This window comes from Oncorhynchus gorbuscha, linkage group LG26, assembly GCF_021184085.1.
Source record: "Oncorhynchus gorbuscha isolate QuinsamMale2020 ecotype Even-year linkage group LG26, OgorEven_v1.0, whole genome shotgun sequence".
Taxonomy (NCBI): Eukaryota; Metazoa; Chordata; class Actinopteri; order Salmoniformes; family Salmonidae; genus Oncorhynchus; species Oncorhynchus gorbuscha.
In genome coordinates, this window is record NC_060198.1 from 13,201,404 (window position 1) to 13,226,814 (window position 25,411).

Consider the following 25,411-nt stretch of genomic DNA (forward strand, 5'->3'; position numbering starts at 1 on the left):
ATTACCTTTAATGTGTCACCAAATACACGACATCAGACCAACTGATGTGAGAGAGTGAGTGAGAGAATGTGAGCGAGCTATATGCATCATTTATGCATCGCTTACAACACTGAGTGGCTCTGTCCGTCTCATCACTGTGCTTTTGGAGTGCTGAGTCATTATCCCAGGGTAAGAGCGAAGCTATTTTTTTAATCATTTTTTATTTTATTTCACCAGGTCGGCTAGTTGAGAACAAGTTCTCATTTACAACTGCGACCTGGCCAAGATAAACCAAAGCAGTGTGACACAAATAACAACACAGAGTTACACATGGAATAAACAAGTGAATAACGCAATAGAAAAAAAAGAATGTACAGTGTGTGCAAATGGAGTGAGGAGGCAAGGCAATAAATAGGCCATAGTAGCAAAGTAATTACAATTTAGCCAATTAACACTGGAGTGATAAATGAGCAGATGGTGATGTGCAAGTAGAAATACTGGTGTGCAAAAGAGCAGAAAAGTAAATAAAAACAATATGGGGATGAGGTAGGTAGATTGGGTGGGCTATTTACAGATGGGCTATGTACAGCTGCAGCGATCGGTTAGCTGCTCAGATAGCTGATGTTTAAAGTTAGTGAGGGAAATATCAGTCTCTAGCTTCAGGGATTTTTGCAATTCGTTCCAGTCATTGGCAGCAGAGAACTGGAAGGGAGAGACGTACATGTCATACACACCGAAGAGGATGACCTACTAAAGAAACAAGTGTGTACACAACGTCACATCACAGAATGTACGGATGGGGTTCTGAGGTCTAAGTGACTCTGATTACAGTGTGCTAACTGTCCACGATGATGAAGCTGCTTGTCTGGCTATAAGGTCAGCCTAGTCATCATGAATCAGACAGGAGAACCCTTAGTCTCCCCTCTCTCTACTGCACCACAGTCCCCCAGACAGACAGCACTTACAGTAACACACACACACACCGACTGGTCTAATTACAGCTTTCCCAACTCAGCCCTCTTCCATGGGTACATATATATCATGAAGAGAAAGATTTCCAGGAGAAGGGTTTCCCAGAGCGCACGTAGAAAATGCACATGGCCCATACTGTTATAGGGAGAGGGAAGAGGTCGTCTAGTCAGTTTTCACATCTGCTCACCTCACAGTGTCTCCTTTTGTCAAAAGACAAGCCTGCTCAAATATCTGATACTAATATCACTGGCAACTGATGTCTGTGGACATAATAAATGCTTCCATAGAGGCGTATGTCTTTTTGCATTGTTCCGTCTTTAAAAGGAGAGACGGACAGAAATGAAATAAAACTTTAATCTAAGCTGGGGTTTTTCTTTCTCATATTAAAAGCCTTGCATTGTGGTTTGAAATTTCCGCCTGCTGTCTGATCTAGATCCGGATAAAGGCTTCAAACTTAGCCAAGTTACTCCACCTCTACACTGTGGTGGTAATGTATGGGCCAACAACATGATTTGGAGTGTGTGTGTGTTGCAAACCGAGGCTGCGTTTAAGGGGAAATGAGAAAGCAGACCAGACAGTGACCTAGCGTCTGAGGCTTTGAAAATGAGGACAGGTAAACACAATTTCCCCAGTCAAAATGACTTGAGGAAGACACACGTGTACACACACACAGTCATAAACACACGTTCACACACAGGTGCGTGCACACACGCATGTGGAACCATGTGCAGTCTGGCTTTGCAGGTAGAGCCGGTGATTAGAACAGTGCTTACCGCAGCAAATTAAGGAGGAGAAAAAAACCACAGAGAGAGAGAGCGAGAGAGAGACCCAAACCCACTTGTCCGTGCATATGGCTAAGTATAGCTATATGATCACACCACAGTATGAGGTAAGTATTACTTTTTGAGCCTCAGTCTAGCTAGTCTGAAGAGATTTTCATTGTAAGTGTCACAGATCTAGGATCAGTTTACTCTACCTTACCTCAACCATTAGGATGGAACACTCAACACTGGCCTAAGATCAGTTTATAGGCTGATGACGCAACAAGTTAGCCAATTTACTGGTTTGTGACTAATGGTGACTGGTGAGCTGGGGTGGCACAATGGGAGACATCTAGTAATGCCAGTGGGTGCCCAGTCATGCCGGTCTGACAGCTCAGACTGGGTTAAAAGTAATGAGGCTAGATATAGACATCTAGACTAATCAACGGCCCAGACAGACTGGCAGACGACACGGTCACACTTCCTCCCTTGACGACTGGCGAGAGCAACTCTGCCTTCTGGGATATGACAGCACGGCCGGCCACCTGCTCTGGGTTTCCTGGGCCGAGAGGGACGAGTGATTAGGGAACCAGGGAGGAGTCTGGTGAGGAGGATAGCGTGGTTGGTGCAGTGAGAAAAGGCCACCAATCAAGGCCTCTGAAAACGCAACCGTCTGTCATATCAATTGGCTTTCTCTATAGAAATATGAGATACCACCTACTGTATAAAACTGATCAAGGGCTCTAACATACCGTATGAAGCTAAAATGGGTCACGTCTACACCCAGATTGGTTCCTACAGAGGGCAGCGAGAGCGCTTACGGGCCTTGTGCTCTAAAACAACGCCTTCACTATTCATGACGTCTCTAGCTTGCCTAAGGGATATACAGTGCATTAGCATCACATTAGCATCCCGTTAGCATCCCATTGGGAGCCACATGACCTGGCGCTCTAATGCAGCCTGCCCTGCTGCAGGCGCTGACGCAGCGAATATGAAAACAGAACGGGGCAGAATGTATGCTCCTCAAGCTCCAAACACGGTCTGAACTTATACATGTTTTGACTGCTCTCTCTTTTCGGGTTTAATGGCCTCTGTCTGCAAACGTATAGCTACATAAGTTACGCAATAATTGCAAACTCACTGACTGTATTAGTGAAACCTGCACCGACAATGCTCAGGCTGAGTTTTCCAGTACACAAGCACTAGTGGTTGTATGTAACACACTCCTTGACTGTGTCCTATTTCTTGAAAGTGTACACTCATACCCTCTACCCAATGCATTTCAAACTAAAGGCATTGGATTGGTGTATTTCGTACACCAGTACAGTCCCTTCCATGAATATGCACATGCAGGGCGAATGATGAATGTATTCTGCTGTAACGGTCTGTAGTCCAGAGGGGGGGGGGGTAGACTACACTACAGTAGCAGACCCACAGAGAGTGGGCCGCTGGGTTGCCTGTGTGCTGAGCACTTAGCTTGGCCTGGTGTGGAAGAGGGAGGTGTGGAGAGCAGTGGCAACCTGCCAGCCGACAGGCTGAGGCTGAAGGCTCCATCTGTGGCTGTGGTTCTTGGCATGTCAGCCATTTCCTGTGACAGAGCCCTGGGGTCACTGGCAGGGGAGACTCCCTCGGGACCAGTGGAGAGGAGAGCGTTTGAAGACAAGCATGGGGTGGGTGGGGGGGGGGAACAGGTGTGTAAGCACACACACAAGCATGCAAACACACAGCGAGAGACTGACAGAGACATCTGCGCGCAAAGCTAGCAAATAGGTCTTCCCGCTGCAGTGCCCAACTTAATGACATTTTTCATTGTCTTTCTTGGGGACCTAATTGATGATGTAACCCACATTCCCTGTATTATTCAATCTGTGCATAGTGTTTTGGTGCCAAGACACCCACATCTCTGCATAGTTTCCCAATGTTTTTTGTAACACACACACCTGTCTCTCCCCATGTCTAGCTTTCTCTCCTCTTCTCCCGCCCTCTACATCCCTCTCTTCCCCCTCCTGTAACTCACTGCCAGTAGGTCCTTTGGGTCCTGTGGCGATTATTCCCAAGAAGAGCACGTAAAGCTTGCTGCTCAACATTCACAACACATGGCTCATTTCATTCGGACAGTCCCAATGGTTAGACTAGAGTTGCGTCAAATGGCACCCTCTTCACTATATTGTGCACTACTTGGTCAAAAGTAGTGCACTACATAGGAAATAGGGTGCCATTTCGGACTAGCCTTAGAGTGAGCGTGCAGCAGCCCAGTCAAAAGGCCTCAAATGGTTTATGGTGGGTGTTCCTGCACATTAGCACGGGAAGGGAGGGTAACCTGCTGCATTCCTCGCACGCTTATCATAGCAGCGCATGGAGATCGGAGACGCCACAGCTTAGTCAATGAAACCAGAACAGTGTGACAATGTTGAAAACCATAGACAACAAGAATGTGCTAACAAATGTCTGTGGTTCTTTGGCATCCATTTTAGGAAGTGGCTTCTTCAGGAGTTGACAGCGAGTTTCACCAAATCCAGACCCTAGTCCCTTACTTTCTTAGTCTCACACACCAGACGTTCTCCCTGGGGACGAGGTTATGCTTCTACTGCGTACTAGGCATTATTGTAGATCAGAAAGGATAAATTGCTGAGGCAAACTGGAACTAGAAAGACATGGTGAAACAAGGGTTTATTGGTCTAAGGTGGTCCCCCAGTCTAGAGACTTCCCTGCTGACTTACAGGTCGTAATGTTGGTTCCACTTGGGGTCCAGCGTGTTTCTTACGGTGTCTGTGGAGTGGCATTGCCCCGAGCCGTCCACCACCACTTTGGCAAAGGGGTCAGGCAGCCCTGTGGAGGAGGAGCCAAAATGGAGGATTGTATTCACAACTGTGGATGGCATAGAAACAATGGAGTCAATGGAACTACATTCACAGTATGGTTCATTTATCTAGCATGGAAAATAAATGTTTATATGAAATGGAGATTTTATGTTGCAATTGGAGACAAAATGGAGGGTGTATGCCTGAATGAGTTGAGGTAACTGTATTCACAAGCTGATGGCATTGAAACAAATGACTATCATCAGACAGATAAATTCACATAATAATATTAATTAACATGAAGATATGTTCTAGCTGAAATCTGATACAAACATGAGCTGGCGCACACCCAGAGAAAAGTATTTTAAGTAGAGGTGCTGACTAACAGTGAATAAACTATAAGCTATAAAGATAGAGCCGCACAACTCTATATATAAACTCCCAGTAAATTGGGTAAATCAACGCTTCGGCACTGCTGTGCCTTCTTCAGGGTGATGCCGAAACGTTGGTGATTGAACCCAATAAATTACTTGGAGTTTTTATATATATATATATATATATATATAAGAGAGAGAGAGAGAGACAGACTATTTTTTATAGCTCATAGCTGAAATTGGAGCCAAAATGGAGGATATGTATGTGCGCGTCAAAATGATAGCTGTTGTATTTGAGTACAGTTCAATAGAAACTGAGTCATAAGGTGGCATACAAAACATTCAATGTCAATGGACCTTTATTTCACTTATTCATTTAGATTATATATAGCAAATATTGTGTGTAGTTGTAGTTGAGCAAGCAGCTCCGAAGCATGTCGTTCCACGGCAGCCAATTAGTCTTTGAAAATCTGATAAGGGACGGTACACACGCGCACACGCACACATGCACACACGATCAACATATCCCACCTCGCAATGAACAAGCCTTAATGTCTATTTGCATATAGATTTTGATTGTTCAACATCAGCTTTAAAATTCCTCAATTTTGTGGCTCCAAGACCCTAAACCGCTCCCCTTCCGTCATCTCCGACTCTGGCATCGAGAGCGAGCCCAGCTCGATGGCCTGACCCCTGGACGTTTATCGGACGGGAGGAGGACGCCCTCTGGAGGAGAGCCTGGTACTGCAGCGCCTGGCGAGGAGACACTCGGCCCCCCACTGATGAGGTGCTGAATAACAGCAGGAATGGGGAAGGGTGCGGGCCGGCCCAGTCATGACAAGAAGGGATCCAGCTTTTGTCAAATTAACATAAAAAGTTGAATTGTTTTGTATTTTAGCCAACCCTAACTCTTTCCTAGCCGTAACCTAATTTTCCTAACTTGCTACGTAAAATTCTCCTAACCTGCTACAAAAAGCTGGATCGTTTGTAGTCATGAACGGCCGGCCCTGGTGTTCGTAGACAGCCATATTTTGTTAGTTATTAGGCTTACTTAATTAAATTAGAAAGACTAGATTGTATTTGAAAACAGCTGTGTTTTGCTATTTATTAATTAAAAGTGTTCATAAAAATAGCCTATAGGTCAGGTCGTTCGCATGAATATGAATATGATATTTTGAATTTGTGTTTTGCTATGTAGGAGACTTGTTTTTCTACACTAAATATTTAAATATTTTTTTAATTATATTTTTTGATGATTTATAGCAGGGCTGAATACACAACGGGTAATGTTTTGCTTTTCAATAAAAACCTGTCATGTTGGTATAAGAACATTGTTCTACTTTATTACAACCTTTACAGGCCCTTTCCAATCTGTTAAGATGAATGACAATAATCCAAATGTGATTTTGAGCACCGTGGGTAGACACCCTAACGGAGTTACGCATCCAATGCATACGGATGTCCGGGAAATTAAAAATGTTACACGTCACGTTGTTCGGCGCCAAATTGTCCTAACGGAAACTTGGTACGCACACACACTGACTGTGCTCCATAGTTACTATAGTTAGGAGTGTGTGTGTGTGTGTGTGTGTGGCTCCAGGCAATGATACCTCCCACAGGTCAAACTTGTTGAGTCACATTCACCTCAATGCCATACTGGCAGAGGAAGCAGGGACTTCCCTCTGCAGGTGTGTGTGTGTGTGTGTGTTTTTGTGTGTGTCATTTACAGGAAACTATGCCTTAAAGCCCACAGTAATCCAATACACGGTCTCAAGGGAGATGTGCAACTGTATAGCCTAAAAAATGCTCCAATTCAGTTTTTTTTTAATCAAAACCACACACTATGATAATTAGCCTTTGAAGGGGATGTGCCTGTGCTTTGTGTCCCATCAGAGGTATTTATTTGTGGTGAGTATCTCCGTCTCGCCATTATATAAAACTACACCAGACCCTCTGGCATAAAGCCAATGTGAAGATAACTGTGAAGTTCCTGTCTCTTACTTAACGACCGGTGGTCTTTCACAGTCTGCCTAATGACTGAGTAACATTAAAACTACATTCAAATGGCTCATCCGTGTTGGTCATAACAGCATGCGTCAGGCATTACTAGCTCATCACCGATGCTCTTCCACCTCATTGGATAGCATTGGGGACAAGCGTCGATGTGCATCATGTGTTCTATCTGTATTCGTCAGCCAATACTGCAGGCAGATTGAGCTCCTATGGGACTCCATCTACAGAAGGCTTCAAAGCCAGCCAGCCAGCTAGCTGACAATCCCATCCCAATGCACGGGGCGGGGGGGGCAGGACAGAAATAGCACTGATGCAAAAAAAACAAAAAAAATGGGTTACTACTCACGGAAGAAGTCTTTCTTTGACAAGTTCTTCGCACACAGCACTGGAAGGGAAGAGAAGAAGAAACGTTAGATGAGTAAAATGATCGGTGTGCTACAACGGAAGAGCAATATTAGTGAATTCTCAATACAACACACAGCAGCTTGTGGGGGGGGGGGGGGGGGGGGGGGGAACCCTATGAGCTTACATATTAAATAAAACAACCAAAAGCACAAGAGACAGCATGTGGGTCAAATAGGGGCACTGTTAGACCTATATGAGAAGGCAAAGTCCAGTTTAGGCCTACACAAATAGTCTAAGCTACAGTCCATTTCAATCCTTCACTCCAGGTATTTGAAGTCCGACAGATATTATGAAATGAGAACCAACTTCAGCTTGGAATATGATCCGCGCCAGTGCCTTGGATTCCTGCTCAGAATCCCAGTCCCCTTTTGCGATAACCTCACTTTTGGGTGGTGCTCCCTCAAAACATTTAACAGCTCAATTATTGGAGGATTTCTGGCTTGGCTCTAGTTAGTCGTCTTCATGGTTGCCCTGGGTAACCCCTGTTGTCTGTCAGTCTGTCCGCCCATTACGGGCTAGCCGAGAGAGTGGTTAGAGAGGCTTCCCTTGTAAAATATTGAGCAGACAAGCATTCTTTCCAATACGGAGTGAGTCCCTGAGGTAAGCATCACAGCCAAGAGCCAACACACAATGGCTTCCAGAAGAGAAGAAAAGATGAGTTGCAGGAGCACTATGTCGAGCTCTCTCTCGCTCACGTACACAGTTCTCTCTACCATCTCTGTAAATCTCTCTCCTGGTGTAATGGGGTCCAGGTGAGACAATTTGGGCCAGAGTTATGGAATGTCTTCCTAGGACTGCCAAGTTCTTTTAGGTAGCAATAGAACTCAGTAGGGTTGGGTGGTATACCGTGTATACCGTATACTGGGGTATTTGGAAAAAGCCACAGGATGTTTTCCAATACCGTTGAAACAATTTCTTTTAAGTTTTTCAATACGTTTTAAAATTTGTAGCTACATAAGTAAAATACCTGCAGTCAAATTGTGCAATATGTTAGGAGATAAAGAACATTACGTTCTTCATTTCACTTGTCACATTATGAAGCTTACAGGTGGTCCCCAGTCCACATGGTGTTTGTTTACAAGCACAATGACAAGAGACCGGAGCCTTGTGAGTCATTCACTGTTCTGCAACATGCGCCAGGTGTGCCAGCTAGATATCTTATAACTATTAGGTTAACTGTCTAATATGTGCCAAATGCTCTGCGGTTGTTCATTTGGTTTGCTAATTTAGTAGCTAGTTAGCCAAGTGGTTAGCTTCTTCAGAGCTAACAACAGAAGAGAAGAATACCTTTGTGGATCAAGAGTCTTGCTGGGAAATATTTGTTTTGTGCTTGCAGCAAACTGTGAGTAGCATTTTGGAGTTACTTGTAATAGTACAGTTTCTGACCTAAACAAAATATTGGCAATGCACTCATTAGCATTTTCTATGGGATTTTACATTTACTTGTTAGCTTTGATAACCTTTGGATTACAGAGTATCAGTGGGGTTTGAAAACAGCACCCCTTGTGTTCCGTGTGAATATTACAGAATAACTCAGTATGAAGGTATGACAATCTGGATACACACACACACTACACTTAGTTCTATCCACCCCATCCCCACCCAGCAGACAGATAGCAGGCTACTACCCAGCCAGGCCCCTACACATTAGCCAGAGGAGTGGAAAGACATTCCAAGGAGATGTTTCTGGACCCAGTTGGTCGGTCTCGTCAAGACCACTGGTGCTGATTGGGGGACATTAGGGGTAGAACAGTAGAGCAATGGAGGGGGGGAAGAGATCGATGAGGTAAGGCTGTAGCAGCCCCAGTGTTGTCTAGGAGTCTGACCTCCATGACGACATAACTCACCGCGAGCCTGGATGAATCTGGGCCAAAGTCTGACCCAGACAGATAGATGGATGACCCTGGAGAATGTGAGGACACAAAACAGAGGGGAGAAGAGAGGAGATGAGGGGTGTCTGGGTCTCCTTCCGTCATAGAACTGCTGTGTCGCAGTGTCTAGGCTACTCTCCTATGCCCGCAAAGTGACAGGTGAAATGTAACAGTCTACCCGACAGAGATGACGTGCGAGATGGTACTTTATTCATCCCAAAAGGGAAATTACCATCATGGTATCCAACATGTCTGGTATCCAACACCAAAAACCTATGCCAAGACTACACACGTACAAAATTTGCCAACCTAAATTAGCGTAACTAAAATGCTCCCCATACTGACAAGTGACAGGAAAGGTATTTTCCCTTGCAGGCGCTGGGAGGACATAGACTGGGGGGGGGGGGGGGGGGTGTATCCTTTACACAGCCGCGTGGTCCCGGGGAATGCACTACTCTCAAAGCCCACCTCATTACTCAAAGCTGGAGTATGCACTCACTCAATGTCTGCAGTGTCTGTCACGACACACACATTTCAACGCCCCACAGACTCAACGGTCATTATTTATGCAGGGTGAGGAGTAGGGAGCAGGTGATGGGGCACTTTCCATTCCCATACCGCAACACACACGCACACACGAACACTCTGAGACACACACGAGCCAGAGACAGGATCCTGAGAGAGACTTATAGCCATAACACAGACTTGCCTGCATTCTCTTAGGTACTGTACACTATCTTTCAAATGTCTGCCAGTTTCATACACAGGCTGTCATGGAGGAAGAGTGCTATAAAATGTATGGCAGACGCACACAAGTTCTGGATGAGGTCAGAAAGTTGGTGGTTTGTGTGATTCTGTCTGTTTTGGGAAAGAGGAAAAGGAATAGCAGGGTGGGTAGTGGAACGAAGCAGTCTCACCATGGAGTTATGTATGGAGGCTGGGGAGAAGCACACTAAGCACCGACAGAGTCATGATACTGCCAGGAAAAACCAGTCTGTCACACACACACACACACACACTGTCACGCTTACCAGTCCCCAACAGACAGGCTGCCGGGCCAGACAACACACATGCACACGTCACGGAGACAACGTGAAAATTGATTACACACAAGAATGTCAAGGGAGGAAAAGACAGCCACCAAAATACTAGGAGAATTACACAGTAAGCACAAAGCAAGGAAGTTACGGCTCAAATCGCGCCCGTTTAATCCGGAGACCAGGACAGCGACCAAAATTACACAGCCAATCGAACAGAATCACAACATCATGACACAGACAATCACGACACAAACCAAATGACACCGTGAAGACGACCAATCAGCTCGTCAGGGGAAATTACACTGTTAGAGCCGACAGTTTGGCTATGAGCCAAGAACATAAGACAGACTAAACTGATCCTGCAGGGACCAAATGGACATGTCGTCAGGATGAAATGAGGAGAAAACGAGCATCATAAGAGGTCGGAGTCTTGGCTAAAGCAAGTGTAGGCTTATATACTGAAAATTGATTTGTGATTCTAAACGCTAGCAACATGCTGTCAAAAGCTGATTCTAAGGAACACAAAATCCCACGAATTTCACAGTCAAATTGCTAAAAAATCAAATTTAAATAGCTTAGACTGAGTGAATTCATCAGTCATTGTAAGGTTAGTGACAGGCTGGATGGCCAGATCCTTAGGGTGCCCCTAACCACTGATACAGGATAAGATATTTGTTAATTCCCGTAATGTTAAGGTTAGGATTATGACCTGGTTAAAGTTAGGATTATGACCTGGTTATGGTTAGGATTATGACCTGGTTACGGTTAGGATTATGACCTGGTTAAGGTTAGGATTATGACCTGGTTACGGTTAGGATTATGACCTGGTTAAGGTTAGGATTATGACCTGGTTAAGGTTAGGATTACTCTGAGTTAAATCTCAGTGGGACATGTCACAGTGACCTCCAGGGGAGGTAGTAACCCATGGAGACTTGACCAACCCATAGAGACTTGACCAACCTTAAACCCTTCCATTCAGCACACCGTAGTAAAGTCGGTACCTGTAGATCTCATGTTACCCTAATGCTAATGGGGAAAAGTGGATTACCTGCACCCTGCTCCAATGTCTGACCATGCTAAAATAAAAGCCTCTTTCACCAATCACCACATCATTGACCTCCCAGATGCACTGTTACCGGGCAGAATTGGCCACAAAGCTTCCAATGAATGGAGGCACTCACAGGATGAGGGGGATGTTATGTGAGAAGTCGAGTGAAAGAAAACGCCAAAATTCAAAAATGTCTCTGATGTGAGCGGCTTCTCATCAAATATGGATACCATTTCAATTCTAAATGGGAGACAGCAGACGCCATTCTTGTCTACAACGTTAATTCAGATGAATGTTGAAGTTCAGCCTTCAAAGAGGCCTGTATATCTTCAAGGCGTAAACACCAAGTTTAGTTTTTGTGGCACCCTGCCGAGTTGGGCCCTCATAGGGTGTCAAGGTGTGTACTTCCATGCCTCTGAAAGCAACCGTGCATGCCAACGGGAGATCTTGAATGTGTAAGTGTGTGTCTACACACACCTCTTATAAAAGTGTGAAGGCCTACATAACATATGGCACTACGGACCACCCTCATGAGAGCCGTGCTGTGAGGGACTTCAAGCCTCAAACTCCATTTGACCTCTCTGGGTGAAGCTACACTCAGACAGAATAAGTATCTAACATGCAAAGATATTATGGAAGCGTCTAGATAGGAGGGGAAGTAGCCCTCACACGGTCTTTAAAACCAACTCCCCAGACAGCTGTCTGTTGAGTCTCATTCACACCAACATGCTGCATTATTAATAAACTGGTGAACTTTTCACCCCCGAAAATAAGTCATCCCCAATTCCTCAGTTCAGATTAACTTTTCAACCCGGGATGGGTTACGTTTTCTGGGAAGCAATATCAGCGATTGACTTCATAGGAAACACTTTTGGATAATGAGTGGGGATACAGAATTAAATCACGTGATTGGGGCTGGGAAATATCAAGATGACAACCTTCCAGTACAGTAGCCTACAGGCCTACTACTTTTGATTTTATTTGAAGAAATTAAATCAACATTATTTCAATTCAGCATTAGGTAGGCAGCTATGTATTTTACAATGACAGAATAGGCTGCAGCTTCCATGGGTTAAAGCAGCGTTTCCCAAACTCAGTTCTCGTTTTGGTTTTTGCCCTAGCACTACACAGCTGACTCAAATCAAAGCTTGACGATTAGTTGATTATTTGAATCAGCTGTGTAGTGCTAGGGCAAAAAATTAGCATCCCTTGGACTGAGTTTGGGAAACTGAGGTGACCACTTCTCAGCCCAGCCTGAGGACCAAGCGTTCTCTGATGTTGACATGGGAAACAAGGATCAGTGGAGCCTCTTGTAAACACAGAACCTGCCTTTTCTGAAGGGGATACCCTAAATATCAGGATTTCCCAACCCTCTCCTTCACATTTTTGTTTTAACCCTAGAAACTGTCACACTCGATTCAATTAGTCAACTTATCAAGCCTTTGACTAATTAAACCAGGTGTGCCATTTTAGGGTTAAACAAACATTTGAAAGGTCTGGGAGGGCCCCAAGGAGAGGGTTGGGAAACCCTGCTGTAGATGGTCACTCCTAAAACGTGATTTATGCTTGATCCGGAAATGCAGCGCGGAGGCTCCGTACCGAGGGTGTGATGCAATTGCGGAGCCTCCGGAGGCCATATCGAGCTCTGTCGGTCGATGCCGTGCGCCTCCCAAATTTTGCAACAATGTGGAGGGCTCCGTATAGCTCAGCATTGATATGATTGGTTGACAGTAGTTCGGGGCGGTACCTCCTGTATAAACACAAACTCACTTCCTTTGAAACTTCCTTCACATCAAACATGTAGAACTTTGACAAAAGGCTATCAGAACACGTTCGCAAATATAAAACATCTTTAGGACACCTCGTTTAGGGATTCTTTGAACTCTTGGAAAGAGGTAAAAATGGGGAGAAATGCGGTAAAGAAGTCAATGGAATGCAAACCGTGGAGGATAGGACGCCAAATTGGCGCACACAACAAAGTGGATATCTGTCAAATCTGTCATGATTGATGTATTTTAACAGAACCCCAATGTGGTTACTAAAGTCGGATTTGGATATATTTGTCTGTTTTCGGTGAAAAAATATATATAAAGTTGTCCCCTCCCTGTAAGGTTTAGACTGCTATATGCTAACTCCCGTTCGTAAAAGCTGGTAGCATAGCTAGCATACAGAAATTGGTGGTGGTAGTCATTTTTAACTAATGCAGTGTGAAATACACAAAAAAATAGCCTAAATGCAGGCTAATCTTGCTTGGGGGCAATGAAGAGATTCAGAATCTTTCCCTCGCGCATTTCCATGGCATTTCCAATGTTTTGGTCGAGTTCCATTGACAGTGTGTGTTACCGCATCTATGGAAACGGATGCTTGCCACAAGAAGAGGAGGCAGTTGCGGGACAAGCTCGTAAAGCAAAAAGATATATATGAAGGCTTGAAGTAGAGTTGCAGGTGGGAAAATGGTACCACCTTTTTACTTCACACTATATTGGCTGAGCTATGTCAAGCACTGGGAAACCGACTCCAACGTCTTAGAAGTAGTAAGGTATTGGCTGGCTACCGAGATTAGTCCTGAATCACTACAAGTGGTGCAGACCAAATGTGTTGGATGCGTATGACACACTCCGCTCTGCTCAAAGAATCTCAATAAGTATGAATGCTCTGACTTCTGCGGAAGCTGCATCACTGTAAATGCTGTATGGCCACTGCAGATGCCGGACCATAAATCGGCTTTGTCTTTACTGCTCCTGTGTGTGCTTAAATGTATCTAATCCTTTTCTGCACTTTTGGCCTAAATAGGTACTAGTAGCTAAGATCATGTATCATATCCTTACAAGAACTTGGCCTACGAATGGATGAATAAATCATGGCCTAAAGAAGAATATTGCACATGCTACATGTTCAAGACTCCCAAACCATATGTTCAACCACCATAACGTTTGCACATGTTTGACTAGGCCTACCTCCTAGCCAAACCAGTAAAGGTCAACAACTTTATCTTCCAACTGAGGGTGAAGAGGCAAGAGACGGTGGCCAATCAATGGACTGTCCAGACACGGAGTCATCACCATCCACCACAGAGGTCAACTCAGAGCTCCTCTCCCCTCCATTGTGTCTCCCTTAGGAGTTATACCGGAGGGCCACGTCACTGTGGACATTTACCCTTCATCCAGGGCTAAGGGTCATTATAGAGCCAAGAGTTTTTCCGGAATGTCCTGAACACAAAAATATGACTAAATAAATAAATAAATAAAAATGTCCCTCTGGCAGAAACAGGACAGAAATTCTCCCTCTGTCTCTTTGCTGACAGTGTACCTCACTATTAGCTTTGTGAAGTCGAGTGGGGACCATATGTTGCAATAAGCCTACTAAAAAAATTATTTAAAACACATCCACACTGCACAATGGAATAATGTTCAAATAGCCTTGCAGGACATCTGTTGTTCAACATGATGAAATCGGGATAAGTGAGTCCAATGAGGGGACTAACTACAATCACCCCAGGCCTCTTAAAATCGGGATTACGGTATGATGAAACCATACCGGGCTAAACCACCCTGAGCCGAAGGTTTGTGGCTGCCTGGTAGGTAGCTGGTGGAGATTGTGTGACTGAGCAAGTCTCCCACAGTCAACTAGGCCATTTTCAGGTCCATTTGTTCATGTTAGAATACAATTGCTGGCGGACTGAGAAGGAATTGCAGTGATTGTAAGCGAAAGGGCCGATCAGCCTCCAAAGATGCCTTATTGTTGGAAGAGCAATGCTTAGATAGTAGAGCCTCAAACCAAAGCTTATTGTAATTGAAGTAACTTCATCCCTGCAGTCAGCATTCTTAAATCCCATCATCCGATTCAGGAGGTTATTTTTATGCCGAATGCATGCTTTCTAAATTATTCATGCTAACAAAACTCTGCTTGTAGGCAATTTTCTTACCTATTTATTAACAAGGAAAGTCAGTTAAGAGCAAATTCTTATTTACAATGACGGCCTAGGAACAGTGGGTTAACTGCCTTGTTCAGGGAAAGAACGACAGATTTTTACCCTGTCAGCTCGGGGATTCGATCTAGCAACCTTTCGGTTACTGGTCCAATGCTCTAACCACTAGGCTACCTGCCCCCCCCAAAATAGATCATTGACAGGTATTAATTTCAGTCCAGTTCATGTAGGCCTATTGGCTTTGCCATTTTACATCCTCTAGCTCTAGGTGTGACTAGAGACTGCCAAACGTAATCCCATACAGTGTCTGTCCACAGAGGGCTGACATTGAGCGAAAATGGCACCATATTGACATAGTCTGCATCTTGATGGACAAGTAGAACGTGTTTTAGTGAAGGTTTTAGAGGATTGTCCTTTCAAACTACCAAAGAAAAGGATATTGTTTAAGAAAGACTGTCAACTTAGTTTTTCAATTTCAATTATACAAAATTCTTGCAACCAATAAAATGTTCTATATATGGGGGATACAACCATTCCAGCTTTGCAGATTTTGCTGCGAAGAGACAATGATTAGATCATTTGTTTTGGTACTGTACATATCTAGCTAGTTTTTGGTCGCAGGTTCAGGAATGGCTGAAAGAAATTGCCAATTTATCTGGAGCTAACCTTGCAAATAGCACTGCTGGGTGATTAGAAAAGTCATAGTCAACCGATCAATAAAACTCTTAGAAAAAAACTCTTAGTGAAAATGTGACCGTAAAAAATATACGTATAGAACTTTTGTGAAACAGCAGTTGGAAAATCTACAGTAAGTTTGGACACACCTACTCATTCAAGGGTATTTATTTTTACTATTTTCAACATTGTAGAAAAATAGTAAAGACATCAAAACTATGAAATACACAAATGGCATCATGCAGTAACCCAACAAGTGTTAAACAAATCAACATATATTTTATATTTGAGATTCTTCAAAATAGTCACCCTTTGCCTTGATGAGAGCTTTGCACACTCATGGCATTCTCTCAACCAGCTTCATGAGGTAGTCACCTGGAATGCATTTCAATTAACAGGTGGGCCTGGTTAAAAGTTATTTTGTGGAATTTCTTTCCTTCGTTAATATGGGCTTGGTATTTTACCAAATAGGGCTTTCTTCTGTATACCACCCCTCGTTGTCACAACATCTGATTGGCTCAAATGCATTGAAGAAGGATAGAAATTCACACACACACAAAAATGGATTGGAGATGATGCAGAGGCTTACATTGATGAAGCCACAATCTGCAATATTAAAGCTGATCTACCCACAAAAAAAAAATCTAAAAGGGGGGATTAAATACTGGCAACACAACATTGTTTCCCACATGAATCGCAAACTTGCATTTCCGTCCCTCAGTTCTCTATACTGCCATGCTAAATTACAACATTTATAGAAGCTAGTGTGCGAATTTATGTCGATAGTAAATTAGCACGGTCAATACACTATGGCTAAGAAGTCTTCTACTTTGGAGCGCGGATTTAGCGATTTTATAGCATGAAACATTGCAGCAATATGAATAGCCTATAAGCTTGGCTAAGTACAGTAAGATGCAGCCTAGCCAAACTTAAAAGGCAAAGTAACAAATCAATTTACATTAGAATATTATTTTATTCTTAAATATTGTTTTCTTGGAGACAGACGGTTGCAGTGCAACCAGATGCTGCAGGCCCGCAGAACAAACAAAATGGTTCAATGCAGAGGTCAACCAATTATGATTTCTCAACGCTGATATTGGAGGACCCCCCCCAAAAAAAGCTGATACCGATTAATCGGAAGATTTTTTTTATTTGTAATAATGACAATTACAACACTACTGAATGAACACTTGTTTTAACTTAATATAATACATCAATAAAATCAATTTAGCCTCAAATAAATAATGAAACATGTTCAATTTGGTTTAAATAATGCAAAAACAAAGTGTTGGAGAAGAAAGTAAAAGTGCAATATGTGCCATGTAAGAAAGCTAACGTTTCAGTTCCTTGCTCAGAACATGAGAACATATGAAAGCTGATGGTTCCTTTTAACATGAGTCTTCAATATTCCCAGGTGAGAGGTTTTAGGTTGTAGTTATAATAGGAATTATAGGACTATTTCTCTCTATACCATTTGTATTTCATATACCTTTGACATGGATGTTCTTATAGGCACTTTAGTATTGCCAGTTCAGGAAACAGCAGAGGGAACACCCCCCTATCCACATCGATGGAACAGTAGTGGAGAGGGTAGCTAGTTTTAAGTTCCTCGGCATACACATCACAGACAAACTGAATTGGTCCACTCACACTGACAGCGTCGTGAAGAAGGCGCAGCAGCGCCTATTCAACCTCAGGAGGCTGAAGAAATTCGGCTTGTCACCAAAAGCACTCACAAACTTCTACAGATGCACAATCGAGAGCATCCTGGCGGGCTGTATCACCGCCTGGTACGGCAACTGCTCCGCCCTCAACCGTAAGGCTCTCCAGAGGGTAGTGAGGACTGCACAACGCATCACCGGGGGCAAACTACCTGCCCTCCAGGACACCTACACCACCCGTTGTTACAGGAAGGCCATAAAGATCATCAAGGACATCAACCACCCGAACCACTGCCTGTTCACCCCGCTATCATCCAGAAGGCGAGGTCAGTACAGGTGCATCAAAGCTGGGACCGAGAGACTGAAAAACAGCTTCTATCTCAAGGCCATCAGACTGTTAAACAGCCACCACTAACACTGAGTGGCTGCTGCCAACACACTGTCATTGACACTGACCCAACTCCAGCCATTTTAATAATGGGAATTGATGGGAAATGATGTAAATATATCACTAGCCACTTTAAACAATGCTACCTTATATAATGTTACTTACCCTACATTATTCATCTCATATGCATATGTATATACTGTACTCTACATCATCGACTGCATCCTTATGTAACACATGTATCACTAGCCACTTTAACTATGCCACTTTGTTTACTTTGTCTACACACTCATCTCATATGTATATACTGTACTCGATACCATCTACTGTATGCTGCTCTGTACCATCACTCATTCATATATCCTTATGTACATGTTCCTCATCACCTTACACTGTGTATAAGACAGTAGTTTTGGAATTGTTAGTTAGATTACTTGTTGGTTATCACTGCATTGTCGGAACTAGAAGCACAAGCATTTCGCTACACTCGCATTAACATCTGCTAACCATGTGTATGTGACAAATAAAATTTGATTTGATTTGATTTGTACCAGTATAGCTTCCGTCCCTCTCCTCGCCCCCACCTGGGCTCGAACCAGGAACACATTGACAACAGCCACCCTCGAAGCATCGTTACCTATCGCTCCACAAAAGCCGCGGAACAACTACTCCCAAGTCTTTATTTTTTACAAGATATGTTTAATGCTAGCTAGCAACTTACCTTGGCTTTCTTGCTGCCCTCGCGTAACAGGTAGTCAACCTGCCACGCAGGCTCCTTGTGGAGTGCAATATAAGGCAGGTGGTTAGAGCGTTGGACTAGTAACCGGAAGGTTGCAAAAACAAATCCCCGAGCTGACAAGGTAAAAATCTGTCGTTCTGCCCCTGAACAGGCAGTTAACCCACTGTTCCTAGGCAGTCATTGAAAATAAGAATGTGTACTTAACTGACTTGCCTATTCAAATAAAGGTGTCTAAAAATATATATAAACACATTTAAAAATAAATAAATAAATAAATAAATATTTGTTTTTTTGTGTTTTTTTTGTAAATAAATATATATATTTTTATTTATTTAATTAAATACATTTAAAAAATATTTTTTTAAAATAGGCCAATCGGCGCCCAAAAATACCGATTGTTATGAAAACTTGAAATCGGCCATTCCGATTAAAATCGGTCGACCTCTAGTTTACTGTCCTCAGAGTCAGAGACCCAGCTCCCACCTGCAAGCAGGAACCAACCTACAGTAATAACCAGAGGAGGAAGAGATTAAAATGTAACACAGAGTGCATGAGATTTGCATTTTATGGCATGATTTTATGGCATGATTTTATGGCGTTACGCTAAAAAACACACTGCTCACTGAGGTGTCAAGTTAGATATGACTAAGGCATAAAATGCTTTGAAAAAGTATTCAGACCCCTTGACTTTCCACATACAGTCTGAATTTAAAATGTATTAAAATTTAGATTTGTCGTCACTGGCCTACACACAATGCCAGTGGAATGATGTTTTAATGAAAAATGAAAAGCTGAAATGAACCCCTTTGTTATGGCAAGCCTAAATACATTCAATATGAAAAATGTGTCACAAGTCATAATAAATTGCATGGATTCACTGTGTGCAATAAGTGTTTAACATGATTTTTAAATGACTACCTCATCTCTGTACCCGACACATACAGATAATATAAGGTCCCTCAATCGAGCAGTGAATTTCAAACAGATTCAACCTAAGACCAAGGAGGTTTTCCAATATATCGCAAAGGGCACCTACGGGTACTGTAGATGGGTAAAAATAAATGTAAAAGCAGACACTGAATCTCCCTTTGAGTATGATGAAGTTATTAATTACACTTTGGATGGTGTATCAATACACCAAGTCACAACAAATATACAGGCGTCCTTCCTAACTCAGTTGCGGGAGAGGAAGGAAACACCTCAGGGATTTCACCATGAGGACTGTGGTGACTTTAAAACAGTTAGAGTTCAATGGCTGTAATAGTTTTCTCCTTAGGATGGATCAACAACGTTGTAGTTACTCCACAATACTAACCTAATTGGACAGAATGAAAAGGAAGCCTGCACAGAATAAAAATAATCCAAAACATGCATCCTGTTTGCAACAAGGCACTAAAGTAAGACTGCAAAAAAAGTGGAAAAGAGGCCTGCCGAGTGTTGCAGTGGTCTAAGACACTGCATCACAGTTCTAGCTGTGCCACTAGAGATTCTGGGTTTGAGTCCAGGCTCTGTCGTAGCCGGCCACGACCGGGATACCCATTGGGCGGTGCACAATTGGCCGGGTTAGGGGAGGGTTTGGCCAGCAGGGATGTCCATGTCCCATCGCACACTAGATGAGACCAGACTAACTACCAACTGGATACCACGAAATTGGGGCGAAAACAAAAAAATAAGCTGTTCACTTTTTGTCCTGAATACAAGTGTTGTTTGGGGCAAATCCAATACATAACACATTACTGACTAACACACTCCATATTTTCAAGCATAGTGGTGGCTGCATCATGATATGGGCATGCTTGTAGTCGTTAAGGACTGGGGAGTTTTTCAGGATAAAACGAAACGGAATGGAGCTAAGCACAGGTCAAATCCTAGAGGAAAACCTGGTTCAGTCTGCTTTCCACCAGACACTTGGATGAATGCACCTTTCAGCAGAACAATATCCTACAACACAAGGCCAAATTTACACTGGAGTTGCTTACCAAGTGGACAGCGAATGTTCCTGAGTGACCAAGTGACAGTTTTGACTTAAATCTACTTGAAAGTCTATGGCACTAGCAATGATGAAAAAAACAATAACAGAGCTTGAAGAATTCTGAATAGAAAAATGAGTAAATCTTTCCACACCTGGATTGTGCAACGCTCTTAGAGACTTAACCAGAAAGACTAACAGCTGTAATCAATGGCACTTCGGCAAAGTACTGAATCAGGGTTGTGAATACTTATGTAAATGAGATATTTCTGAATGTATTTTTCAATCATTTGCACACATTTCTAAAAACATGTTTTCATTTTGTCATTATGAGGTATTGTGTGTAGATTTAATAAATTCAGGCTGTAACAACATAACGTGGAATAAGTCAAGGTGTATGAATACTTTCTGAAGGCACTGTATGTGAAATATTTACAGCCATCTATGCAGTCAGACATTACCCTGTCAACTCAACTGTATGTTAGCCTAATGAGACTGCAGAACACTGATCCAGCGTTAGTTCAGCCATTGACCTCCAATGGATTGGGATAGGATAAGCTGAATGTTCTAGACTTCTAGTCTGGAGAGCTTTGGTGACACGGTCATAGTCTTTTACACTGGTCAAAGTGGGCTGGGATGGAAAACTACTGAGAAGGGGGAAGGATGGGCTGCTTTTGAGGAAGCGGGGGTGTGTGAAAACAAGGGAGAAAAGAGTCAATGGATAGATTCCCAGCTAGTTTAGGTCATAAGTCAAAAGGAGTGTATGTATGCAGCTGCCGAGAGAAAAAGAGAGAGAGAGACGCACCTCACCCACCTCCCTGCAATGGGATCTGTGTTATGACCCAAGCCATGCTTTCGAACAAGACTCTTCTCCCAACACACCACCCACATTGCAAACCTCATTACCGACAGGCAGGGCCTGTAGACGCCCATCAGTCACCTCTGTCCTGTTTGGACTCCCGTTTCAGCCCCACACTGTCTCATTCACAGCATTGTTCCAGTACAAACAAAAGACTTCCTCTTCCCCTCCACCACGGCTCCCTCCCTGGCCTGTCGGCTTTCAGTGGAAACCTACCCAATCACACCGCACTCCTATACATACAGGCATGTACGTATGAAGTTTAGGGTAGTAAACTGACACAGAAACTAGAACGACCCGGGCTGTCTACACACTTACAAACTGAAGCGGAGGACATCAAACAAGAGTTCTGATCTACAGCACACTTCATTTGGCCAGCCATTACTCCCTCGTAGAGCCTCCCAGCTCTACAAATGCTCAGGATGCCAATTATGTCATCCGTTAAAATAGCCCCGCCTCAACCATGGCTCCCTGCTCCAGAGCTGCTCCAACTGACACGCCCCTCATCAGCGCCCAGACGCTAATCTGGAATCTGGAGTGGAACGCAGAGCAGCGCCGCTGCTCACAAGCTGGCACGCTGCCTGACAAACAGGGGAGGACGGCGGGAGGGAGGGTTTGTCCATTGGGAGAGAGGGAGTTGAGTGAGCAAGAGGGAGCTAGGCTAGTGTAAATACAGAGTATTACAGAATACGCGCAGTAGGAGAAGTATGCTAGCTGATGGTTGTTATCAGGTAAAATAATAAACGCTAAATTAGAGCTCCATCATTTGTACTTTCCAAATTAAGGTTTCATGCTTCGGCTGTTCAATGATACGGTTCATCTAGCCTAACCAGAAAATGTATCAATCACGTGCCAGAGCGCTTTGTGGTTTTGTATATAAACTAATAGGATATGACGCTCTTCGGAATGCTGCTCAACCTGTGACCAATGACAGTCATTTCCTGCGGGGGCCTCTCTGGTTGAGGCTCTGCCCGGCTGAAGCTGTGGGAGGGGGAGCCTCTGAGATACATGACTCAGGGTTTGACCAACCCTTCTATTCTTCCTTGACCTGGAACGGTGTCAGAGGCTGGGAATGGACAGGAAGAGAGTGGGTGGGTGTGTGTGCGTGTCGGTGTCTGTCCTACTGTGCACGTTTGCAGTCTGTAAGAGCCCCATACGTGTTGTACGTACAGACACCATAGTTCTCCCTGTACGGATACACTTGACTTCCCATTGTTCCCATGACATCAACATAACCCCTAAAGCAGGAGCGGCTGGGGAGGAAAAGAGGGAGGTTTGGGAATAGCGTTGGTCACATTACATGTTGGCTTACATACATTTCATCTCGTTTGGGCCCATCCAAACAGTCTAACTTTTCATCAACCCCCAGGCGTGCACACACTCAGGCCCATACGCAAATGCACACGCACACACACACACACATACAGCGACCCATACAGAGACGATGAATCATTTCCCATCTGGCGCTGCGGATCTGCCCCGGGAACGTGGGAAGAGGAAGAAAGAAGAGGAGGAGTAGCTCTGGGAAATGGATGTGCCAGTGTTTCAATTCAAAACCCCTACGCCAGGGATGAGCCACTATGGGGTTTGAGGGAGACCGCTAAAGAGGGAACTCTGTTAAGGGGACTTAGTGTGTTAATAAATACATTTGTGAAAATGTGGCTGGGGAGAAATCTGTGGACACATACTGTATCAAGTAAGCCTATATAGTAGATTAAGATGAGGGGTACGGGTGAGCCGCGAGAGTGCAAGACGAGAATTAGTTATATGGCTTCCGGGGAATTTTAGGGACACATCTCTCTCCATTGCAGTTTGAGCTGAGACGAGAAGTGAGAATGGGGGCGCAGGAGCCGTGAGAGGAAGAAGTGCACTGGTAGGGACATCACATCTAGCTCGTCATTCACACTAATGATAACGTGTGGGGGTTTTGGGCTGCATGGACGGATGCTCTGGCAGACTGGCACACTACGGAGGGGAACAGATTCCAGCTCACATGATGCATACCCCCCCCCCCTTGACAATATGGCATTGGAACTGGTGGGAAGGTGTTACAGCACTTTGCGCTTCTAGTACGGATGGGAGCCCACTCCCGTCTGACATCCGTCATCATCATCAACGTTAAGATGGGTGGAGAAACCGAGAGAAGAAAGCGAGCGAGCCAGACGTAGCGAACGAGACAAACAGAGCAAGCCACACACACAAACACACACACACACAAAAAGAGCGAGGGACAGAGAGAGCAAGAGACATGAAGACAGCACAGACTGTCATGTTCTCCAGCAGTCTGTGTAATTCCCCTAGAGAGAGACAGAGAGAGAGCGAGAAAGGTTACTCAGGCTGCAGTTCCTGACAGTCTCCGTGTACACATAAATATTGGGCTAAGTTTGGCAGACTTTCACAGGACCCAGGGCTGTTGTGGTCATGAGAGCTTGAATCTGAGACAGGAAGAGAAACGGACACTCCATTTCAAACAGTGTGTTCGTGTTTCACGTACATCGTCTATGCTTCTGTCTTGTACTCATCACTTTCCACGTAAGGTCTATCAGTGCCATGCATTGGCATGCTGTGCTCTCCACTGAAGGAACGATACTGCATGCTGAGCTCTCATAATGGAGCCCACATAGCATTTAAGCTACTGTCACTCAGTTAGACTATCTAGAATGACAACATTGAAGAGGATAAAGGGGACCCCTGATATCGACTTACGGCGAGAAGAAAGCCAGGCATACAAAAGGTACAACGGACAACAAGAAGAAAAGACCCCACAGAAGTACAGCACTACATGGTGAAAGGAAGAAAAATAAGAGGGATGTCATTGGAGCAGGAGAGGAAAAGGGAAGAGACACTTAAAAGACATAAAAGACACTTAGTGGTGTGGTGGTAAGCATTTCACTGTAAGGTCTACACCTGTTGTATTCGGCACATGTAACAAAAACATTTGATTTGGTGGACAGTGAGACACAACCGCAAAACAAAAACAGTGAGTGTTCGACAGTCTCATCTTCACCACTTCCTCAAGGGTTTAGAGACCACCTCTCCTCCCCAGAGTCAGGCCCCGTCTGCTACATCCAACATCCGGGCCATAGAATGACTGGGAAAGTCAATTGACGGAGGACAGCCAATGCACTCTCTCTAGTCTACATAGGCTCTACAGATCCTCAAAAACCCCTCTCTGTGCTCGAATACCCAAAAAGGCTAGTCAGATGAGTTGAGTGACATTTGAAGCTGAACTGAAGCCAACCTGTTTCAACACCTTCATGCAAAGATGTTATCAATGACTATCTCTCATGTCACCGGCAGTTCTTAGAAACAGCAGAACATTCGCTTGGCAGGTTGGCCACAACTCTTACACCTTTTCACGCATGACGTCAGCTACGTCAACAGTTCTGTCTAAGAAGCCATGCTCGGTCGCGGCGGAGAGGCACCTGTTGTGTTGCGGTGGCGGCGGTGCACGGGGTTGAGACAGGAAGAGAGAAGCCGCCAGCAGCAGTGGCTGTACGCTGTCTGGGCCAGATCCGGCGAGCGATCGCAAACAGGGGGGCAGACAGCGAGAGAGAGGATACAGTACCGCTTGTCATCTTACAGGGCACTGAGGTCAGAGGGTAGAAATAGCTCAAAGTGAAGCAGCATCAGCACCTGCAAACTGACATTGTGACCACATGCATTGAGATACATTTGGGCGAATGCACAGCAAGATAGAATATTAAAAAAGGCATACAGTAAGACACTACGGTGGTCCTTCTTCCAGATGATACTAGCTTACACTAAGACAAACCCAAGAATGCACTTTTAGAAAGATACATGTATTTTGCATATCGAATGATGGACTTTCGGCCCACCTCTAAAACTCTCCTCCCGGCCTCTGCTCCCACCCATAATATTGTTATGCAAGTCATGAGGTGTGCACTCCTTCCACTGTCGTAATTTG

At 44.2% G+C, this 25,411-nt stretch overlaps 1 protein-coding gene across 3 annotated transcripts in view; it reads right to left on the minus strand.

Annotated features, from left to right (window-relative positions):
- LOC124015318 (E3 ubiquitin-protein ligase SMURF2-like) overlaps positions 1–25,411 on the minus strand; it is a 69,765-nt gene that overhangs the window by 31,862 nt on the left and 12,492 nt on the right. For 2 of the 3 annotated variants that reach the window (XM_046330482.1, XM_046330480.1), the window contains exons 2-3: positions 7,247–7,285; positions 4,433–4,580 (exon numbers count right to left, since the gene is read on the minus strand). In XM_046330482.1, coding sequence (XP_046186438.1) covers positions 4,433–4,580; positions 7,247–7,285 — 187 coding nt within the window. The remainder of the gene's footprint in view (positions 1–4,432; positions 4,581–7,246; positions 7,286–25,411) is intronic. The other variant, XM_046330483.1, reaches the window with a different exon arrangement.